Source organism: Pteronotus mesoamericanus, unplaced genomic scaffold (assembly GCF_021234165.1).
Source record: "Pteronotus mesoamericanus isolate MK-2021 breed Mesoamerican mustached bat unplaced genomic scaffold, CSHL_Meso_final scaffold_174, whole genome shotgun sequence".
Taxonomy (NCBI): Eukaryota; Metazoa; Chordata; class Mammalia; order Chiroptera; family Mormoopidae; genus Pteronotus; species Pteronotus mesoamericanus.
Genome location: NW_026555309.1, coordinates 44946159 through 44967723, shown reverse-complemented (window position 1 = coordinate 44967723; position 21565 = coordinate 44946159). Strand labels below are relative to the sequence as shown.

The window sequence follows — 21565 nt, the reverse complement described above, 5'->3', positions numbered from 1 at the left end:
ACTTGGCTCTCCGCGGGTGCAGGCCTATGCTGGGACTGGGCAGCCGCAGGTGCCTGCGATGCCCTCGGCGGAGAGAGGTGGTGATTGGAGGTATTCTTCAGGGGGCCTTGACTAGGGTAGCCTGTGCTGGTGCAGAAAAATTAACCCCCACACCAACAAGGTCTCTGTCCCGCACACACAGTGTTCGACGCGCGCCGGGCAGCTTTCCAGGGCGACTCACCTGAGGCCACTGGGTGACCCAGGCCACGTCCACCTTCTGGTCTGCCTTCTCACTGCCCGCTCTGCGGGTTGCCTCGCACTGGAGGGAGCGCCCCGGGGCTGGCTGGCACGCCGCTCTCTCTGCGGCCAGCGCCTGGCCTCGCCTTCCTACGCAGAGGCCGGGGGAGGACAGGCAGGGCCCAGCCAGCAGTGTCGCTGCCAAGCCTTTCACTCTCCCCCGCCTGCCCGCCGTTTCACTCTTGGGCCATGGAATAGTCCAGATCCGAGCCCCGCCGTGCCTCGCGGCTTGCACGGGAGGTCCAGGTGCTGTGGTTTAGGGGTGTGGCGCCTCCTGCCATCGCCAGTTCCTCGTTGCCAGCTCCTGGCTGTGGGACTTGGGCAGCACACTTCATCTCTGTGCGTCGGTTCCTCACTGATAACACGGAGACAGTAGCAACAGCGCCCGAGGCCGGCAGGTGCGGTGAGTTTGAGATGTTACACGCGCGGCGGTCAGCACGGGCGGAAGGTGCTCAGGCCCTGCAGATGAGTAGATCTTCAGAAAATGCAGGCTGGTCGGTCTGAGTGTGAGCATTGGTGAGCAGCCATTGTAGGTGGGAAAGCAGCGTGGGCTGCAGGCTCGCTGACGGAAGCTCCGTCGCTCCCTTACAGCAGACAGCACCGCTAACCTTCATGCGTGGCCCCTGGGTCTGAGCGCTTGGGGCTGCCCTCTGTTGGCTGCGCCCCCGCGGGAACGGGTGAGGCGGAGCCTGAGTAGAGCAGCCGGCCCGCCCGGGAGCCTTTCACAGGCAAGGGGCCTGCGCTTGGGGACTGCCGGGCATTGGCGCAAGGGCCCAGCACGGCGAGGGGCGCAGGTCAGGTGTCAGCCGGGCCCAGGGACGTCCCGGCCCCTGCATGAGCAGCTGCTTTGTCCGCCACGTTTGGGTGCTTTTCTTCCCCCGGTTCATCTTCTGTTTGATGTACTGTTTTTCTAACGCATGCTGTTTTGTGATATTTCCGCTGAAACCACGCTAACAAGGCAGTTGACATATTTTTGTTCTGTTTGAAACTACAGGCGTGTGAAACTGCTGAACCTCCCTGCCAGCCTCCGGCCACAGAAAATGAAAAGCCTGCTGGGTCAGAATGTGTCCACCAAGAGCCCGTTCATCTACTCGCCGATCATCGCCCACAGCCGCGGGGAGGAGCGCAGCAAGAAGATCGGTAGGGCCGTCCAGCCTGGCTTTCTGGCGGCTGCGCGCATACTCCACGTGGTGCAGGCCCTCCTCTCAGTTATCCGGTTTGCTGCCGCCTTTGGGCAGTTGCCGTAGATCTGAGTTTTAAAAATCCAGTTCACGAAAGGAGGTACTTTTGTTAAGTTGTAGAAGCCAGAAGACCTCTGTTAGCCGGGACTGACGGTGAGAAGTGGAGAGTAGGGTGCATTCCCAGGGCCCGGCGTGACTCCTGAGCTGTCGGAGACAAGGAAAGGCTGCCTCAGGCTCAGGGTTTGTTGTGGGAGAAGGATGAACATGGGCCCTTGGCCTTGGGGCCGTGTGGCTGGGGTGAAGGTCAGCGCCCGGGAGGCCGGCTCTGCCTTCCTGGTTTGCCCTCTCGGGAAGCCTCAACCATCTCAGGAAACTGTTAGGGCTTCTTTTTGTGAAAATAACAGTCTGTTTCAGAGGGCTTGGCCTCATGACGCAGGAGGCTGCGGGCAGTCTGCCCCAAGTTACAGACGGGAAACTTAGGGCCGATCCAAACTGGCGGCCCCGGGGCGGGGAGTGCGGGCCCCCGCCAGGCCCGGGACATGGAGCCCCCGCGGGGAATTTCCCTTCATGGTCTGGCTCCTCATCACAACGAGAGGCACCTTCTCGCCTGGGCTGAGGATAACTCAGTGGATGACGCGAGGTCTTTCCTGGGGTAGAATAGAGGCTTCTGCCAAAGTGCACGTTATTTGTTGAATGCCCACGGGTGGGAAAATGTAATGTGTATCCTGTGGCTTCTCTGCTTTTGACAGTATCCTGGTCAGCTGGGACGTGCCTGGAGGTTTGGGAACCACGTATCTTTAACCTAAACTTCCAGCCCCGACACAGGGATCTCCGTGTGTGGCCAGGGCGGAGCTGTGAGGAGAGCCTGGCGGGCAGCCCGTGAGGCTGTTCACTCCGATTTGCCGCCCCGTCTGACGCTGTCGGTGTTGCTGCCGCCCAAGGTGGACCCTGTGCGAAGGGGGCTGAGCCCGCGTCCTGCGCTGGCGCGCAGTGGGTGTGAGGGCCTCGTGTGCCCCCAGGCTTGGTGTGGGGCACGGCGGCCCCAGGGGCAGTGCGGTGGCCGTGGCTGTCGGGGCGCTCGGCTGTGGCCCAGCCCTGCAGCTGTCACTCCCACTGCGCTACCTCAGACAGGTGGTCACACCTCCCTCGGCGGCGGTTGTGCTGCTTAGTGTGGGGATGGGAGAAGCCGATGCAGAGGGGTCTCGCGAGGGTTGAGTGAGACATGTTCCCAGAGTGCCTGGCAGCCTTTGGGATAAGGTGTTGGGCGGTGGCTGCATGTGCCGTGCTGGGTGCTCCCTGCCTCACGTGTGCCTGTGGCACAGGTGGAGACCAGCCTGTACCCAAGAGTGACCAAAGGACGCTGGCAGCCCAGGGTGACAGCACCATGGTCAGAGCAGCGCAGTGGGAGGGCCTGCCCCAGATAGGGGACAGACGGCCGTCGGCTGCTCTCCTTCCCGGTTTCCGGGACAGAGGGTCGAGCAAGGGGCTCCCGTGGGCTCCGATCTGCCAAGGGCCAGTGGGCAGATTAGCGCCTCCTCCCCGACAGAAGCCGGGGTGGGGGTGCAGCGGCCCACCTCCGGCACCCTGGGGCCCTGCAAGTACGAGCGAGCCCTCCCAGAGCCCTGGGAAATGCTTTGGGTCATGGCTGAGAAAAAGGTAGTTCCTTAGCTTTGGGCACAGCAGTGCGTTAAAACGAGTGACATTTTCCTCCACTGTGACGGCAGGGCTGGCTCTGACTGCTGTTGTCAGGGACAGGGTCAGGGGCGTCACGTGCTCTGGAGGCGGCCTCCGTGGGCCTCCCCTTGAGGCACTCACGGCAGGGTGGGGTCTGGGGCAGAGAGGTGTGGGGGAGCGGTGAGAGGACCATGGGGGCGGGGGCAGGAGGCTGGGGCAGCACGGGAGGAGCTTGGCTCGGTCTCTGTAGGGCACCTGTTGCCAGTGCGGGCGGCAGGCGGGGCCTCTGCAGAAGGCCTGTGGGAGCAGCGGGCTCTCGTGGCACCCCCGCGTGCACCCCTGTGTCCACTCCAGGAAAAGCCCGTTTTGTCTGGGCCTGTTGTAGACGCCTCCACCTTCAGACCCCCGGGCCGGCCTCCCGCTCGGGCTGGGAGTCGCAGGCGCCTCTCGCCCTGTGTGGGCCTGGAGTGTCTGCCTTGCAGCAGCGGGGAGGACGCGCCCTCTCTCCCCAGGGCATCAGGAAGAGCTCTAGGTGACCCGCTTGGAAGTGCCTCCCGCCCAACCCGTGCCCCACACATGCTGTTAAGCGGAGGGCCCGCCCCGTCGGCCTCGTCCTGGCAGGAGGGGCTGTGGGAATGCCGGGGCGCTGCCTCAGCTCTCTCTTACTTTGAATCAAACTGCTACGCACTTCGTGGCTTTAAATTCACACTTAGAACAAGACAAATGAGCTCTCGCACAGCTTCTGCGGGCCAGAAGCCCAGCACTTGCAGGCTGGGCCCTCTGCTCCAGGTCTCACGGGCTGAAATCCGGGTGCCTGCTGGGCCGTGTCCCTGTCTGGACTGGGGAAGATTTGTTTCCGGCTTTCCTCAGGTTGCTTGTCATTCCTTCCCTGTGGTCGTACAACCGACACTCCTGTCCTCTTGCAAGCTGTGAGCCAGGGCCATCCTCCGCACCTACAGGCTGCTCCGGGGTCCTTGCCATGTGGCCTTGCCCTGCGGCCCTCGCCTGCTTTGAGTCTTTCCCTCCAGGAAGGGTAGGCTATGGTCCCTGTAAGACCTCAGCTGGTTAGATCGGGCCCACCCGGCTGCTATCCCTTTTGATGAACTCAAAGTCGACTGATTGGAGGCCTTAATCACATGTGCTGAATCCTCATATTCACACTTGGGTAGAGAGTCCCACCGGCCGTCTGCAGCAGGCTGGGAGATCTCGGGGTCGGCTCAGAATCCTGTCTCCTGCAGGTGCTGAATACAGCCCACCTGGGAGGGTCAGGGAGGAGGAGCCACTGTGCCGGGGAGGGGAGGAGAGGGGAATCAAGCTGTCCGCCGCTCAAAACTGACCGTACCAGCTCCCGGGCCCATGAGGCTCTGTGTGCCCTCTGGCTCCATGCCAGGCTTGGTGCTGTCTGGGTTGACTTTGGTTTTGTGGAGCTGCATTTGGCTTCATGGCACCGGTCAGCCTGCTGGGGATGGCAAGAAACACCTGCCACACAGCATCCAGGTAGCGGTGATGGCCTGCCCTGCTTCTGAGAAAGCTGGTGGGCAGCCAGCTGTGAACTCTTTCTCTCATGACAATGTGGCGCCCCCTGCGTCCCTGGAAACGTGAATCACATGGATCGCCAGAGGCGTAGCCTGAAACCACGCAAAACGAGCAGCCCAGCTAACACTCGGCCGTTGTGTGTATGTCTGCAGATTTCCAGTGGGTCCAAGGAGATGTGTGTGAGGTCCAGCTGATGGTGTACAACCCCATGCCGTTCGAACTCCGCGTGGAAAACATGGTATGTCTCGCCAGCCGTTTGCCAAGGGTTATAAGTGTTTTGTGAGTGAAGACCACGTTGTTGTGCCTGTGTCTCTAGTGCCTGGGACTCGGGACGTTTGAATTACTGGGCAAAGAGCCCCCTTTGGGACACACGTGGAGCTTAGGTGATTGCATATGAGACTTGAGATGATCGTAGGTCACTGCGTCTCTATGAGGCGCTGAGGCGACGAGGGCTGAGGGGGAGCCTGGGGTGAGAGGGAAAATCCGTGCGCTGCCGTCACTCCTGAGCTGCCTGTTGGTGCTGACCCGCACGCGGGGCCGGGCCAGGTGCGCAGGGCTGGCTTCGTGGTGGCGTCTGTTGGAGCCCTCGCCCGAGTCTGTTGTGGGAAGAAGATGGGTCCTGGCTCTCTGAGCTAATTCTGATGACCCCAGGGCAAAACCACTGTCACCACGTGGGCCCTGCTTCTCCAGTCCCCGGTTTCTGTTTCCACGCCTGCCCATGACCTCTGCCCACCGTAGCAGGCCATTTCACTCTTCTGCTCAAAATCTGGGCACAGGTGTGCTCATGCCCTCGGGCGTGTCTCTTGGGGGCTTTGTGTAGACGGAGTTAGGAAAACTACACATGCCTCTACAGGTAGACATGCATGTCCGTATGTACCCGTGCGCATGCCTCCGCACACGTGCATATAGACTCATGCTCGTATATACAGCACACACACGTTTATGCATCCTGACTTTACAGTGGTACCTCCTCCACTCTAACCCGTCGCCACGGGCTCTTTCTTGCCTTCCTCCGTGCCAGGCCTGTGTCCTCGCTTCCAGTGTGAGTGCCTGGCTCATGACGTCAGCACGTTCTTGCTGGGTTTTTATAGAATTACCTTTGCTTTTGTGTTTTAAATGCTGACCCTGCCACTTTGCTAAATGCACTTGTTATTTTAAATTTCACTGTAGATTCCATAGAGTTTTCTTTTATTTTTTTTGTTCTCATCTGAGGACATTTTGTTTCATTGCTTTTAGAGAGAGAGAAAAGGGGGGCGGTTGTGGGGGGAAGAGAGAAACATTGATCAGTTGCCTTCTCATATGTGCCCTGACGGGGGATTGAATCTACAACCTGGGTATGTGCTCTGACCAGGAATTGAACCTGTGACCTTCTGGTCTATGGGATGATCCTCCAACTGACTGAGCCACTCCTGCCAGGGCTCCATGGGGTTCTCTGTGGTCACAGAGTTGTCTTCTGTGCATAGCTGTCCCTACGCCTTTCGTTTCTTTTTCTGACTGCGCCGGGCAGCCCGTCCGTTATGTGTCCCCTTAGCTGACCTCCTGCGCTGTGTCTAGCCGCGAGGCAGCTGCCAGCGGCCAGGAACCTGTCTCATCCACTGTCAAGCGTAGAGCTTGGCCCTTCCTGAAATGAGCTGCTGACTCATGGATGCACCGGGGGATATTAATGGATGTGTATTTCCACACTTCATGTTTTTCTCTTTTTTGTTTACATTCCCATTCTGGTAAAACAACAAAGCCAGACAAATATCAAAAAAAATAACAATCAGGGTTAACATCAAGAGGGACTTGTTCAACACGGTGCCCCTGTTGGAGGCTGTTTTATGTGAATCGCACGTTGAGCCTGTCTCCCTGCAGCTTCACGGAAGCCCCTCCGCTCCGGCCGTCCCGGAACTTGCCCTCGAGCGGCTGGACCTCGGCTCATTCGGACCTACCCGTGGCTGTGGGCCTGGGCGGTGCTTGCTCATGTGGCTCGTTGCTTGTTCTAGGGGCTCCTCACGAGCGGAGTGGAGTTCGAGTCTCTTCCGGCGGCGCTTTCCCTCCCGGCCGAGTCTGGTCTGTACCCTGTGACGCTCGTTGGGGTCCCCCAGACAACGGGAACGATCACTGTCAACGGTGAGGGGAGTTTCTTTCCGGTTCAGGGTGGGCAGGGCGGCCAGCCCGTTGTGCTGCCTCACCGAGTGCCAGGCCACCTGGCACCCCAGTCCCCACCTCTGGGTATTGTTTCATTTCGTTACACAGTTAGCTCGCAGCACTTCTCTCAGAATCTCAAATGCCATTTTAAAGCTTTGCCTGAACAGTCCCAAGTGCTTCTCTAACCCAGTGTGTTTTTCTTTTTCTGCATGGAAAATTAGCTTATCTTAAATTATAATTATAGTTATTTTATACGCCCAGCAGATATTTGCCACATCACATAGCAGTGATAACAATAATTGGGTCTCGAACTTTCATCTCAACAGAAGATTTTGAGATATTTATCAAATACTTAAGTCCCGTTGTGTCCTGGAAGGCAATACTGGCTCTCATTCTCACTGAGTGACACATGCATTCGCAAAGCACATTGGAGGAGGGTGAGATAGAATTGTGAGGTCGTGCAGAGGTTTCCAGTTCAGAGAGACTCTCACATCTGGATACAGGAGCCGTGAGGTCGGAGTGCAGGGCCGGGATCAGCTCCACTCTCCATGGGAGGCGACTTGCGTGGTCAGGGCTGAGCCTGGAGCCTGCGGGTGAGACTGGCAGGCGAGGGGCCGACTCGCACCTCTCGGGTCCTCAGAGAGGGACCCCCGCACTCCCCTGAGGCATGAGCATGAGACTTGAAGCTGGTCCCGCGTTTGAAGCTTTCCTCTTGTTTCCCAGGCTACCATACCACCGTCTTCGGCGTCTTCAGCGACTGCTTGCTGGACAGCCTCCCGGGAATAAAGACCAGCGGCTCCACAGTCGAAGTGGTCCCTGCCCTGCCCCGGCTGCAGATCAGCACGTCGCTGCCCAGGTAGGCGCGTGCAGAGGGCAGGCGTCTGCTTTTGACGACAGATGGCGCTGCAGAAGGCTCTGTAGTGTATGTTTTTTAATGGCACCAGGAGTCTGAGTTAATCTGTGACTTTTACAACCAGGATATGGGTGAGGGCTTTCTCCAGGATAACAAAGGGCAACGTGCTTTGCTTACCGTGAATGGGACCTGAGTTGAAGTGTTCCTTACGAAAAGCAGAACAAGTGTGAAATTAGCCTGTCAAGTAATGATTTTTGTACTATACAGTGAGGGTTAAGAAAAACTCTTATCTTTTAGAAAGTAACGCTGCAGGAAAGCAGAGAGGGTGAGGGGATCTCTGTCTTCCCAGAGGTGGTTACTTGCAACGCTCGCTGGTGCTCCCTCCCCTTCAGGGAGCGCCCTTAGGAAAGAAAGCACGGGGCGGGACAGCTGGTGAGCTCCCAGGGCTGCACCCTGCAGGGGGAATCACCCGGAACAGGAGCAGGGGCCATAGGAAGTGATGCAAATAAATAATTCGGTAATTAATAAATACTAATGTGTTTCATGTACTCACAACTGTGAACCTACTTTTGCCAAGTCCTGTATGTGTTAGAATAGTTGGGATTACACTACGTTACATGTAGTGTCGTAGGTTACTTTTTGTATAACCATATAACATAGGATAAAAATTTTTATTTCAGTGGCTTCATAAAGCACATTGTAAGAAGTATCTCAAAATCACATCACCGTGCATTTCCTTGCTCTTGGAATTTGAGATTGTCTCAGTATCTGCTCTTAAGGAGAATGCTTTATGTTTACTCTTTAGGCTGTTTTTATAAAATGTGCCTTGGTAGTATTTTCTGCAACGTCTGAAAAGCCCTCACATAATTAATGGGCAGCCCCAGGGTGGCCGGGCGTCGTCAGGGAGCCAGGCAGTCAGGCACGCAGCCGCCAGGACTCCGGCGGGGCGGGGAGGGGCACCGGGAGGAGCTGCCCGTGCAGTGTGGGTGGTGGGCAGGGCATTAGCCAGGCCAGGTAGGTATGCGGGAGAATTTTCTAACCCCAGCAGCAGCCTGGGAGGGACCCCAGAGGGGAGGAAGCAGCATGTGATTGGGGAATGTGATGAAATGTGGAAGAAATGAACTTGGAAGGGATCACGGAACTAAGTGTGAGAGCTGAAAGTACAAAACTTTGAGAAGAAAATTTTTGTGACCTTGGGTTAGGCAGAGGAGTTCTTTGATGGCCATGAAAAGCAGATCCTCTGTCCGAGCCTGGAACCAGCGGCCCCTGGGGCTGGGCATGACCGGCTCCGTACGCCTGACATGTAAACGTGGGCTCACCCCCGCACAGCGGAGGCGTGAGGTCAGTGCTGTCTGGAACACTCGTTTCTGTCCTTTGGACCAGAGCGTGGCGATGCGGGATCCCCATGGTGCCTGTAAACAAGGCTCGGATTGCCCCGGTCCTCTGCGGTGGTCCGCCCTCCTGGCTCCTGGGAGATGGGCATTGAATTCCACGTTCAAAACCAAGGTTCCCCAGCTCCCACTCCTGAAGTTCGTGAGTGTGGAGATGTGAAAAATTCTAAAATGCCACTCGTTGCCTTTTCTTCTTTTAAAAATATATTATTATTATCACCGTTTCCTTAGATCTGCACATTCACTGCAGCCTTCCTCTGGGGACGAAGTATCCACGCATGTGTCGGTCCAGCTCTACAATGGAGAGGCTCAGCAGCTGGTCATTACCCTGGAGAATATTGGCCTGGAGCCACTGGAGAAGCTAGAGGTCACCTCCAAAATCCTCACCACCAAAGGTGAGTGTTTGAAGCTGGTTGACCCCAGCGATGTTTATCTTCTTTCTTTGATGCCATCAAATGAAATGGGCATTCTAATCACGCGTGAAGGATGCGCACAGGAAGATGATGGAATGAGAATGCGTACTCGTATCCCAGTGCGCCTTCCACTTGTGGAGCCCGAGGAAACTATTCCTGAGTTAATGAGCGAAGAGCACATCAGCAGGCTCAGGAGCACCCCCACCTGAGGTGCGCCCCGTGGCCCAGCCGCCAGTGCCTTCTGGGGGCTTGGCACCCGGAGCCCACGCACCTCCCTGACCAGCCGGCGCTCTGGCTCCTAGCTCAGGGCCCAGGGGGCTTGCAGGCAAAGACCGTGTTGGCATGGCTTCATCTTCCACAAGCTGCTGGTCCTTTTTGCACCTGAGTTTTCTCCTGGGAAGATAAGGGAGGTAGCACTTACCCTGTGAAACTGTTCCGAGAATTCGGGGGGTGGGGGCGAAGGGCGCAGCACCTGTGCAGTGGGGTTGGTGGGCAGGGTTGGCCACAGGCCTCACTGTGAAGCAGGGAAACCTGTGAAGGGTGGAAAGTAGAAATAAAATCAGGTCATTTAACACAGTTAGAGAAACGATTCTGACCAGTGAGGCCAGACAGAGAAAGCCAAATGAGGACAAGCAAGCCAAAGGGGCCAGAGGGCGTTTCCCTGCCTTGAGGGCAGAGCGAGGGGAGCCAGGCAGCTGGTGGGGGCCTGCCGGCCCGGCCCCAGGCCCCATTCCCAGGACGGGAGGTGCCGTGGGCTCCTGCGTGGCAGGGGCTGCCTCCTCATGGAGCGGCACTGTAGCAGGACAGCCGGGGTAGCCGAGCCACAGGCCACCTGGGTGGTGCCGCCTGGCGGGGAGGTCCAGGGGTGACTTGGGGAGAACTTGTTGTGCAGAAATTATGTCATGAAATAAGGTGCTTGGATTGTGTAGCTAAGGCTTAGCCTGAGCTTGTCCCTCTGGGGAGAGTTGCCGGCATCTTGTATTCATGTATTTGTCTTGCTGATTTTGGGGGAAGTAAAGCTTTTGTCTGCAGGTTCATGGGGGACTCCCTAACTCTCAGCTTTGGTCTCGTTACCCTTAACCATGTGTGGGATGGAGCACCTCAGATCTGTCGCACACAGCACGGGACGGCCGTCTCAGAACAGCGCCTTCGTAAGTGGAAACACGGAGCTGCCCTTCTTTTTAAATTCTCGTCGGAAGCTGTCGTGCATTTCCATGTGGGATTAAATTAATGGAGATAAACCATCTGCTTCCCAAATCTACACCGGGAATAATTCCTGTCACTTAGATGGTACCGTAGTCTGAAGCTGTCAGCGCTGACGAACGACCCGGTAGACGTGAGAAGATGGGGAGCAGCCTTCAGCGGGGCACGCGCGCCAGGGCTGTGTGTCCGGGCAGGGAGGGCGGTGAGACGCTGTGAGGGCCCCTCACGGACGGCAGGACGCCTGTCCCGCCTGGGCACCGGTGTCCCCGGAGGCCGTGGTGTCCGCCTTTGTATGGATCCCGCGCTGCCAGCTGCGGCAGCTTCTCCACGTGGAGCCAGACGCCCTCCGCTGGGTTCCGTGGGGTGGTCCTTGCTCTGCTCTCAGAGCTACTTTGTATCTCAGTGGTCGTAAGAGCCCTTACTAGCTTCAGATCACAGGCCCCTCAGGTCGTTTTTCTCATGAAATAACGACAACACCCCTGGGAGGTCTTTCCTGGGGTGCGGGTGGGGGCCCGTTCATTTCACTGGTGTGCACGGTGCCGCAGGAGTGCCGACAGTGCTTGTCACCCAGTAGGTGCTCGGCAGGTACAGCGCTGGTCCCGGCTGTGGGGTTGTCATGCGGCTGACATGTCAGTGCAGGACACGGGAAGCGCTCGGGGCCATCCAGAGTGCAAACACACCCGATCCGCGTGTGCTTTGAGGAGGCCGAGTAGTCACGGTGCGTCTCCCCCCCCCCCCCCCCGGGCCCCGACAGCCTGCGCGCGGGGGCTGTGGCTGAACCAGGGCCCCGTCTCCTCCTCCTCCCGCCCCTGTTGCCTGCAAGCAGCCAGGGTCCTGTCAGGGACCTCTTGGGCACCCTTGTTCCCCTCTGAACGATCCCCCTTTCTTCAGATAAAGAAACGTTTCTCGTCTTTGTCCTCCAACCCCCACCCCTCGTCGGGGACTGCCATGTAACTCTGGTTGCGGTGCCCACATCCAGCACATGACGCAGTGCCAGGCATGACCAAGGTGTCTGTAGCAGCAGCTCTGGCTGTCCACTGTCGCCATTATCGCCGATACTGCCCCTGTGGCTACAGAAGTGTCAGTCCATCGATCACCTTGCTTAAATATTAGGCTTTTCGTAGCTTTCTTACTGCGCTCAGCCTCTCAGGCCCGCGTCCGGAGGAGCCCATCGCTGGCCTTGCCACCCGCCTGCCCGCCTCTTCGCACGGACCCTGCTGTCGCCTCTGCCTGCCCGGCTCCGAGCTCTGATGGGCAAGACAGCAATGACCCCGGCCCCACCGGGCTCACAGCGTGGGAGGTGGCCGGCCTCTGCGCATGCACTCCCTGTCTCCCCGCCACCCCCCCCCCCCCCACCCCCCACCCACCAAGTTCTCTGCGGCTCGCCTGTGCTGGCGCACGTCTTGCCAGCTCTCCATCCTTCCACTCAGCTCTCCAGCAAGCCTTTGCGGAGCACCTGCTGTGTGCTGGCCACAGTGTGGGGCAGTGGGGACCCCAGGGGAACCAGCTCCCAGTCCCTGGCCTCCGGGGCGCAGCGCGTGTGTCCATGGTGTTTGTCTGCGGGCCACGCTTGGACACGCTGTCATGGATTTAGAACTTTGTTTACTCTCAGATGCCCAAACGCACGTCAGATTCTCGCCGTCAGTTGTGGATCAGTCCACCTGCCACCCTTCGAACAGAATTAATTACTCCTCTCCAGCTGCACATGGCCCTGCTTTTGTACTCATTACAGTGACATTCTTTCACTCGGCTTGGTGTTATTCAACAATCAGCCATTTTTATGACATTTGTATAGCAGGCACATGAATAATGCAGAACCCTGGCCTGAAGGAGCTCACAGTCAGCGTGGGAGTCGGACACGGTTATGGGATCGACCAGAATTCTGGCTGCGCAGCCTGAGTCACAGATCTGTGCTTCCTTTGAGTCGCCGTGGTGAATGGACTCACTGGAGTGCCTCCTAGGAAGGCATTGAAATTCATGAATGACGGGACTCCATTCAGCTCGATGCCCCTGTACACGTGGCTGCGGGCTTTCTCGTGCGGTTCAGCACTTGCATGGTTCTGGGGCCCGGCCGCACATGCTTCCAAAGGAGGCCCTTCCTCAGCCCAGCGGTGCGTCTGTGACCAGCCCTCTGGGCGCACGGATGGGAGCTGAGCAAGGTGGGGAGGGCTGAGGCTGGGCTGGCCTCGTCGTGGGGACTCCCACGTGGCCAGCGTGGCCCCGGAGCTTGCGTGCTCGATGGCTCTGCCTCAGGCCTGCCGCCTCTTTTCAGGGCACTCTGTCTCAGCACCTAGTGATGGGTCCCTGTGCCCTCGGGCGGGGGTGGGGTGGTGGCTAAGATTTGCTGCGAGCGGTGGCAGGCCGGATGTGCAGTGGGAAGAGTGGCGTCTGCTGGTCCCGGTGACTCTGACGTCTCTTACTCACTAGCCATTTGACTTTGGCACGTTGTTTAAACTCTCTGGGCTTTGGTTGCCTCTTTTAAACATGGGGAGAATATAGGAGAAAGTGGTACTTCATAGATGGTTATGCTAGTTCAAGGTTTAAGAAAGGGCTGTGGGGGAGGAAGGCGCCCTGTGTTCCCCGAGCCCGCCCTCTCCTGCGCAGGGTCGCCCTGCCTGGCCCGTTAGCACAGGGTGGAGGGCGCTTACCCGAGGCCTTGGGACGAGCGCTCCTCAGCCTGGCACTTCCTTTGCAGACGTCCCAGCACCTGCCACTGTGCACGGCCGCAGCAGAGACAACCCACCGCTGTGGGGCTGCTGATCGAGTTGGCAGAGGTGGGTCTGGGACGCGGCAGCGACACAGCATCCCAGGTGGCTGCTGTCCTTGGCACCAGTGCTGCCTGACCCTGATGCAGGGCACCGCGGACAGCGGCTGCATGGGCTCAGGGCCCCCTCGTGCTCCGGGGCGGGCCGCTGTCCTCAGCGACTCCGCCTCCAGGCCCGATCCACAGGGCGCCTCTCCTTGGACACACACTCGTGGGGGCCGGGGGGCGGGGCGGGTGAGCTTAGACACGGAGGGAGCAGGTACCGTGCGAGCGCGCACGCGCGTGCGTGTATATGAGAATGTGATAGGTGTGCTCGCTTTATTGGGTTGGCCAAAAAGTCTGTTACATTTTTTTCCATAAAATAAAAGACACATTTTTGTTTCTCACCAATGACTTTATTGATTTGGGTATTTTGAGTATGTCGGCTCTCCCGCTATTGGTTTCTAGTGGGGAGAGGCCAGGGGTGCTGCTAAACCTCTTCCAATGCATGAGAGCCCCACAGCAAAGAATCATTTGGCCCAAATGTTAATAGTAGCAAGAAACTTTGTGAACCACTTTTGACACGTGTGATCAACCACAACGCCTTCTCCACATACTGCACAAATCTTTGTTTCATTTGTGTTTTTACCTTTCCTGAAATAAAACATAATATGCTGAAAATGATACATATTTTCTTTCATCTTCAGTATTAAAATGACTGCACAAAAAAACGACCAATTTTGATGGAAAAAAATGCACATTGGTGTGACAGCCATCACAATACACTCTAATACAATTGTTTCGTGTGAAGTTCAAGACAACTAAGGGCTTACCAGAGCCATCATAAGGAAAAAACGGAGCAGACTTCTTGGCCCACCCAACAGAACCTTCCGGAAACACAAAGGCGCTCGCGACTGCCATAGTCCCGCTACTCAGAGACCACTGCCCGCGTGTAGGCGCGACCTCCACCTGCTTTCTGTGTGAATGTTTTTATGCATTTGTAGTTCTGTTGTACCTTCTATTTGGCGTTCTGCTTTGTGCACGTAACTTTTTTCCATCTGCCCCACGTCTGAATCTGAAGTCGTGTCTTGGAATGACCGGTCTACTCTGTCGTGTGCCTGCTGAGTGCTTTCCAAGTGCCCCGGCTGTGCACTGCTGAGGGGAGGGTGCTGACGGCGGCCACCTCGTCCGTGCCCCTCCCTCGTGCCAGCACTGGGCCAGAGTCTTTGCAGAGACCTTTGGCCCCTCATGCTGCCGAGTGTGGGGGTGCAGGGGTGGCCCTGCCAGGGTGAGGAAGCTGGGTCGGGGACTTGGAGGAGCCACCATGCTTGCAGGGCGCTGTTACAAGTGCTTTCATTAACTCACGTGTCCTTCACGATGCCCGTTTCATAGATGAGTGAACTGAGGTGCGTGGGAGTGTAGTAAGTTGCCTAAGGGTGCCCAGCCAGAGCCGAGATGAACACTCAGGCAGGTCTGTTCTCAAGCCGGTGTCTGAGCCAGCGCGGCACCCTGCCCTGGGGCGGTGGGTGGTGAGCCACAGTGGCAGGCTCCGGTCCCGGCCCGTCGCTTGCTGCTGCCGGTGGGCATGTGCAGCCAGGCCCAGAGGGGCGGGGGGGGGGCATCGCCGGGAAGGTGCCCTGGAGTTGGGCTCACTGCCAGCAAGCAGGTCGGGCACCCTCCAGGGTGGGTGCAGGGGTAACTGGGGCCCGGGGTGAAGGAAGGGTGGGGCGGAGCGGGGGCTGGGGACCGGACTGACCTTCCCGAGGCATTTCCGACGTCGGCCTGTGCACCTTGGTTCAGCTCCCGCACCTGTGCTCCCTCCCCTGACCCCTGCCGCCCACCAGGAAGGATCTGGTGGTGGCTGGCTCTGGTGCCTGTGTTTCAGAAATGGCCTGGTGGTATATTTGTAGGCCTTGGTGCCTTCTCCGGTACTGGGCTTTCTAGAAGGCTTGCCAGGGCTGCCCCGGCAGGTGATCGGACAGTTCGAGGACGTGCTAGCGCGCCAGCGTTCCTGGGGCTGTGGGCCCTGCGCCTCCGGTGAATGGGGCCCAAGTGCCTTTTTACTGACGGTGCATTTGTTTTTTTCGTGTGCTATATGTACATGTTGCTGTATGTACTATGGAAAATACTGGCTGTGGAGAACTCGGCTGAACCCCGACTGGCTCTACCAGAGCAAAGAGGGCACTGGTGTGGTTGGCGAGAGAGAGGAGGCCGCTCAGGAGCAGCAAAGGTGGCTTGGCTCCCAGCTCAGTGCCTCGTGTAGTCTCTGCGCCGCGCTCATAGGCGGCTGCCTCCCGCACCCAGGACTCTGGGGCTTTCTGGATGCTTTGAACTCTTACACTGAAATTGTTTGCATTTTTCTTGGCTTTTTGAGAATGTGTCAGAATCTTCTAGGGGGATGAGTAAGCCTCGTGTTGCTTCAGTTACATCATCATCATCACTGCCATGGTTATTCTCGTTGCAGAAAAACTGTACGGCGACTTCTTGAGCTGGAAGCTAGAAGAAACCCTGGCCCAGTTCCCTCTGCAACCTGGAAAGGTGGCCACTTTCACTGTCGACATCAAAGTGAAGCTGGATTTCTCCTGCCAGGAGAACCTCCTCCAAGACCTCAGCGACGGTAAGCTGGCCCCAGTTTTAATTAGGGCGTGTGCTCCTAGGCACCCTGCGGCCGTCACCGCCACACCTGCTGCCTGCGGCCCCACTCTGCCTGCTCTTCTTTGGCTTGGGCTGCTCGGGACGGCTCCTGGCCCTTCGCGGCCCGAGTGAGTCCCGGTGTGCGCCCGAGAGTGATGCGGTGCTGCTTAGTCGAGCGCTACTTCATCCGCGCTCGTTGCTGTTCTGCGCTCGTTTGCCAGGAGGTCAGCCTAAACTGGTGGGATGAGGGAATGGCTACATTTTTCAAGTGTACCTCCTGTGATCTAATTAGTGGTGATGATAAAGTTCTCCTTCAGAGTCTGGGGATTTCCATAAGGCATTGGCGTCTGGAGAGAATGGGGATTTATGCTTAGGAACAGCTGGTTACAGATAAGATTTCCTGGATTAATTATGTCAGGTTATGAAGTGTGCACCCAAGTGCATTTGGAGGCATCGGGGGTGCATGGTCCGCTCAGGCTGCCGTGACCAAAGGCCGCACGCAGCATGGCTTCGCAGCAGGAGTTTATCTCCCATGGTTCTGGAGGCAGCAGTCAGAGAGCAGGGGCCAGCAGGGCTGGCTCCGGCGAGGCCTCGCGAGGGGCGGCAGGCACAGAGCCCTGACCGTCACGGACGAGGGCTTACCTCCGGGGACTAGGTGTCTCCCTCCCTCCCTTCCTCTCTGGAGGCTGAACTCGCTCTCCCCGCTGGCCTAGCCCTGCCCTGCCTGCGCGCTTAGGAAGGGGTGCTGTCAGGTTGAACTTGAGAGAGGAGGTAAGTCACGGCGCCGTTCCCTGTGATGGGGATTTCCGCCTGGGCCCCCGTCTGGCGGCCCCCGGCCCCCGGCCGCCTGTCCCCGGAGCGCGCCCAGCCTGGCCCGCCCGGGCCTTTGCGCTCGCACTCCTCGCACTCGGGCTGCTGTCCCTGCAGTTCCGCAGGACTCAGGCCTGATCGCTCAGGTCTCTGCTCAGATGTCCCTGCGGCAGATGGGCCGTTCCCCTCCCCCACTGTCCTCATCGTGCTGCCAGCGTTTCTCACGCCGTGGCACTTGTTCCCTGGAAGTGTCCTGGTGGGTTTTTCCTGTCCACCTACCCCATCCTATAGACGCCAAGTGTCAGGGGAACAGGGACCCCTCTGTCTTCCTCTGTCCACAGTCACACTCCCAGGACTGCGGTGGCAAAGAGCAGCTGTGCAGTTACAGAAAGGATGAGTGGGGGGCGCCTCTGCCCCTCCTGTCCTCTCAGCGGGGGCTCCACCCCCGTGACCGCAGGGACACGCGGGGACCCACGGCCCCACCCCCGGCGCAGCCCACCGGGCTTAGGGCCACGGCGCACTCTTGAGCCCTGCCCCCTGTGCCCTTTGTAGCGGTTCTGAATACCCCACACAGGGCTCCTTGATAACTCTGACGCCTAAGAAGTTTTATATCATTAACAAAGGTAGGAAAACAAGTTTATGGTCAGACACGTGAGAAACTGAAAATGTCAAGTGGGTTTAACATTATACCTCCAAAGGTGTCAGATGAAGAGCGTTCCTCTCCGGTGCGGACCACTTTGTGCTGCTGGCCTGTGTCGCGCTACGAGGGACGGCGGGCTGCGAGGGGCTGACTTTCCTTTTCCCAGGAGAGAGTTGGAGGAAACGTGGCACCTGCCCCACGACGGGAGTGCGGAAGACCTGCTCTCTCGGGGCGGGGCGGAGCGGGGCGGGGGGCGCTATCCTGGAAGCAGACATCCAGCTGCACGCCAGGCCGGGAGAGGCTGCAAGGGGCTGCGAGGAGTGAGGGGAGGGGCCGTGACGTTGCTGCGGGGCCTCTGTGGCTCGTTATTCCCGAGGGCGGAACAGAGGGCTCCAAGGAGGCACTGTTTTTTGTTTTGGTTTGTTCGGTGTTTGGTTATGTTCTTGTGTTCCTGCCTTCTCTTACACAGCCCTGGAGCCTTCTCTCTGCCCCTCTGAACTGGAAGGAAAATTGCATTTTGGGATTTGTAGTCTGGGAAACACTTTGTCTCTTAAAATACAACCAAATTGCAAGGCATTAGAATGATGGTGGCCAGGCGGTCCGTGAACGTAAGGCTGGCCTCACTTCTGGTCAGACACAGCCCGTGTGTGCCAGAGACCGTGCCTGTTAGCAACCGGAGTCCTCTTTGCTGATTGTGGTTAACAGACACACTGGTTGCTCGTTTATGTCGCAAACTGCAGAATTCCAGACTCAGAGTCTTACTCCCCACAGCCAGGGCAAGCTGTAGAGAGGAAAACGGTGGGCCCGAGGCCCACAGGACCCCTCAGGGCCTGGCCCATGGCCGAGGCGTGGCCACGTGCAGTGCCATCGAGGAATGGTGAGGCCTGCATAGCTGCTGTTTGCGGACAGCGGTGCACTCAGGGGCAGAGGCTCATCGCCGGCCCCGTGGACTGGGAGGGAACTCAGCGTGGCCTCCATCTGACAGTCTCAGGGCACCCACCGCGGACCACTGCAGGCCCGCCTGTTTTCTGGGCATGGGCCCACTTAGCTGTGGTGTCTGAAGTCAGGGGCCACGCTTTACACGCACGGCGCCACCCACAGCTGGGCTGCACGCTGGGCCGTGGGCCCGTGCGTCTGCAGACAGACAGAAGGCGGATAGTGCTGATGGCACTGTCACGGTATTTGCATTCTTTCTGTGCAGCCTTCCCAACAACTCTGTGAAGTAGGTGATTTTACAAAATGATCCCCATTTTGTAACGACAGGTGGGAGGACTGTTCTGGAGTGAAGGAGATTGAGGAGGCCATGTGATCAGACGCTGCACGCAGGAGGCAGCCTGGGTTTCAGTGAGACTGGGGTGTTTCTCTGCGCGAGGGGAGGGGAGGGGAAGAAGACAGGTGCCTGTCCTGGCTGCTCGCCCTGTCCGGCCCACTGCTAGGGCCCCCCAGGTGCTTGCTGCGACCTCTCCCTGGAGCCCGGAGAGGGATTGGACGGCCGCCTCTCGCGGGGCGCTCCTTCTGGCCAGCCTGCCGGGGCCTTGTGCCCTCGGCTGCCATCGGGCCTGGCTGCTACGATGTGGCTGAGCCTCTGGTCTTTCTCAGGGCACGGCTCCCACCTTGAGCACAGGGCTGGCGGCTCCCAGCTCCAGCTCCTGGCCTTGCACCCAGAGGTCGGCGCCCCCGCCCCCTGTACTGCAGGCGGCTCTTGGCCCGTTTGACTTGCGGTGGGTTCTTTCCCTCTCAGCTGTTAGGACTCCGGGCACAACCCCCCTCCTCTTTCAGGGTGCGCCGCCTCTGAAGACCTTGCCGTCTGCTTAGGGGGCACCCACCCCGGCCAGACCATCTCTCTGCGCCCTGGGGCCATGTGCCCAACGGCCTGTCCCGTGGCTCTCGAGGGTGGGGGCGGTGGAGTCGTGGTCCTGGCCACGGCAGGTCCCCATCGGCTCCCTCCTCCTGCTTCAGTCTCCGCACTCTGACCCCTCCCGCCCGCACCAGCCAGCGTCCTCACGGTCCTCCTCTGCCTCCCCCAGCGGCGAGCTCGCCGGTGGTGGGGAGGCCTGTGTGACGCGGGCCGCAGCCTTAGGCCGCGCACGAGCATTCCCGGCCGAGTCTTCCCACCGGCCTCCGTGAGGTCCGCGGAGGCCCTCGGGGGAACTGCTGGGCCCTGCTCTCCCCAGGGTGCCTGTCGGCCGCCTTCAGGTGGGTCCTCCCGGAGGCCTCAGCCCTCTGATGGGTCCAGGGAACGGTCGCTCTCAGCTCATCTGCTTGTCCTCGCCTTCAGGGCGGGTGCTGTGCCCCGTCAGGCAGCCCGCTCCTCGGCTGCAGTCAGAGGTCGTCCTCCATGTTTAACCCAGACCTGCTGCCATCTTTGCATCGTGTTGGCCGTTTGCTGGGTGATGCACGGCTTTCGTTCAGAAGGAAAAGGTTCAAGGTGCCCGGGCCAGCCTGTCTGTTGTTATGTTTGGCCGTCACCCCCAGCCCTCAGAGTCACGGCGGCTGAGGGGAAGGTCGCTGCCCCTGTGCCCCCGGAGCCCTCAGGGCACCCCTGGAGGGAGCCAGGAGGCGCCCCCTTCCCCTGCGCTCAGTTCCTGCCCAGACGGCTCTCCAGGAACTGGAGGTGTCTGTCCTCAGCCACCATTAGCCTGCAGGTGGGAATAGTGACTCAGTCCTTTGCTTTAAATCAGGTGGGAAAGTAACTTCCTAAACCACCAGTAGAGAATGGAAACCCTGGCGTTTGCCACTTGAGGGCAGCAGGGGACGGTGTCGTGGGAGCCGCTCTTGTCCCTGCCGCCCCACCCTGCCGCGGGGTCACGAGGAACCGGACTGGCGGGCGCTCTGAGAGGAGGGGGCGGTGTCTGAGGGCCATTGTGGGCCAGCCGGCTGGCTGCTTGCGCTGCGGAGAGTGCCAGGCCCGCCAGCCGTCCGGTGCGCGTTTACAGCCCTCCTCTCCGCGCAGCGCGGCCGGCCGTCTTCAGTCTTCCCCGGGTTCGTCGTCCTCGGCTGGGTCTCCACGCTGCCCCCTTGTCCCCTGCAGCCTCCTTCCAAAGGAGGACCCCAAGTGCCCCTCCGCTCTGATCCAGCTGCACTGCCCCCAGGGGGAGCCCCCCGTGTGGCCTGGCTCTGTGCACCCGCTCAGACTCATTGCCCACCCTCCTCCCACATTTGGTTTGTACTCCAGAAATACCAAATTACTTGTATTTTTCTTTTTTCCCTAATGCAAAATGTTTAATAGGTTTCAAGTATACAGTTATTAGAATTATCTCAGTATCACTTAAGAATCAGCGCTCATATTAGATGATTCTATAAAATAATCACACATCGACAATAGCCCCTGCAGTCCAAGAATACCCCCATCGATAGCACAAATTACAAACACCTTAAAAAAGACATTGTTTGGACATTTAAACCACAGTAACTTTGACTAAATGCATTCATTTGTCAAATATTAATACAGTAAACCCAGCATGCTCGCTAATAACACAGTTTCAGGTGTGATTTCACCTGCTCTCCTCAACCTGACCGCCCGCCTCCCGCGGGAAGCGACTCCGTGCTCTGTCGTTGCCACGGACGTGCAGGCGCATCAACCTAAGGCCGTCCCACGTCCTCGTTAAGCTGGCTGACCTGGACTGTGAGTGAACACCAGGCCGTGGGGAGGCCCAGTGACGGCGGCGTTTGCTGAGGGACTTGTGTTTTTCTGATTTGCTGTGCCCTCGCTGCTGCGCCCCCCTGAGTGCAGACCGGCGGCCCTCGAGCTTCCCTGCTCCTGGGGACCACCTGGGATGGCGGACGCCTCTGCCCAGCTCCCAGTTCTAGATGCCGGGACTCAGGAAGCGTGGGAGGGGGCCTGGGCGTCAGGGCTTTGGGGGGGTTCTTCGGCGCAGCCAGGCAGGGGACCACGGCTGCCAGGCGTCTTTGCTCTCCCGGCCTGTCTTGAGGAACCCATGGTCACTCCTTTTTCGCACAAAAACGGACACATTCCCTGGGTAGAGGCGTCTCCGGAGAAGGACGCTGCGCCTTGGAGGGGCCTTGTGTAGGTGAGTGTCTGCCAGGTGCCCTGCGGAGCGGCCTGGCCGGCGCACTTTGT

At 58.7% G+C, this 21565-nt stretch overlaps 1 protein-coding gene across 6 annotated transcripts in view; it reads left to right on the top strand.

The window, feature by feature from the left end:
- Nucleotides 1–21565, top strand: part of TRAPPC9 (trafficking protein particle complex subunit 9) — a 258056-nt gene that overhangs the window by 66448 nt on the left and 170043 nt on the right. For all 6 annotated transcript variants that reach the window (XM_054590526.1, XM_054590529.1, XM_054590528.1 and 3 more), the window contains 6 exons: nucleotides 1271–1416; nucleotides 4820–4905; nucleotides 6653–6779; nucleotides 7521–7653; nucleotides 9273–9436; nucleotides 15865–16017. In XM_054590526.1, the coding sequence (XP_054446501.1) occupies nucleotides 1271–1416; nucleotides 4820–4905; nucleotides 6653–6779; nucleotides 7521–7653; nucleotides 9273–9436; nucleotides 15865–16017 (809 nt within the window). The remainder of the gene's footprint in view (nucleotides 1–1270; nucleotides 1417–4819; nucleotides 4906–6652; nucleotides 6780–7520; nucleotides 7654–9272; nucleotides 9437–15864; nucleotides 16018–21565) is intronic.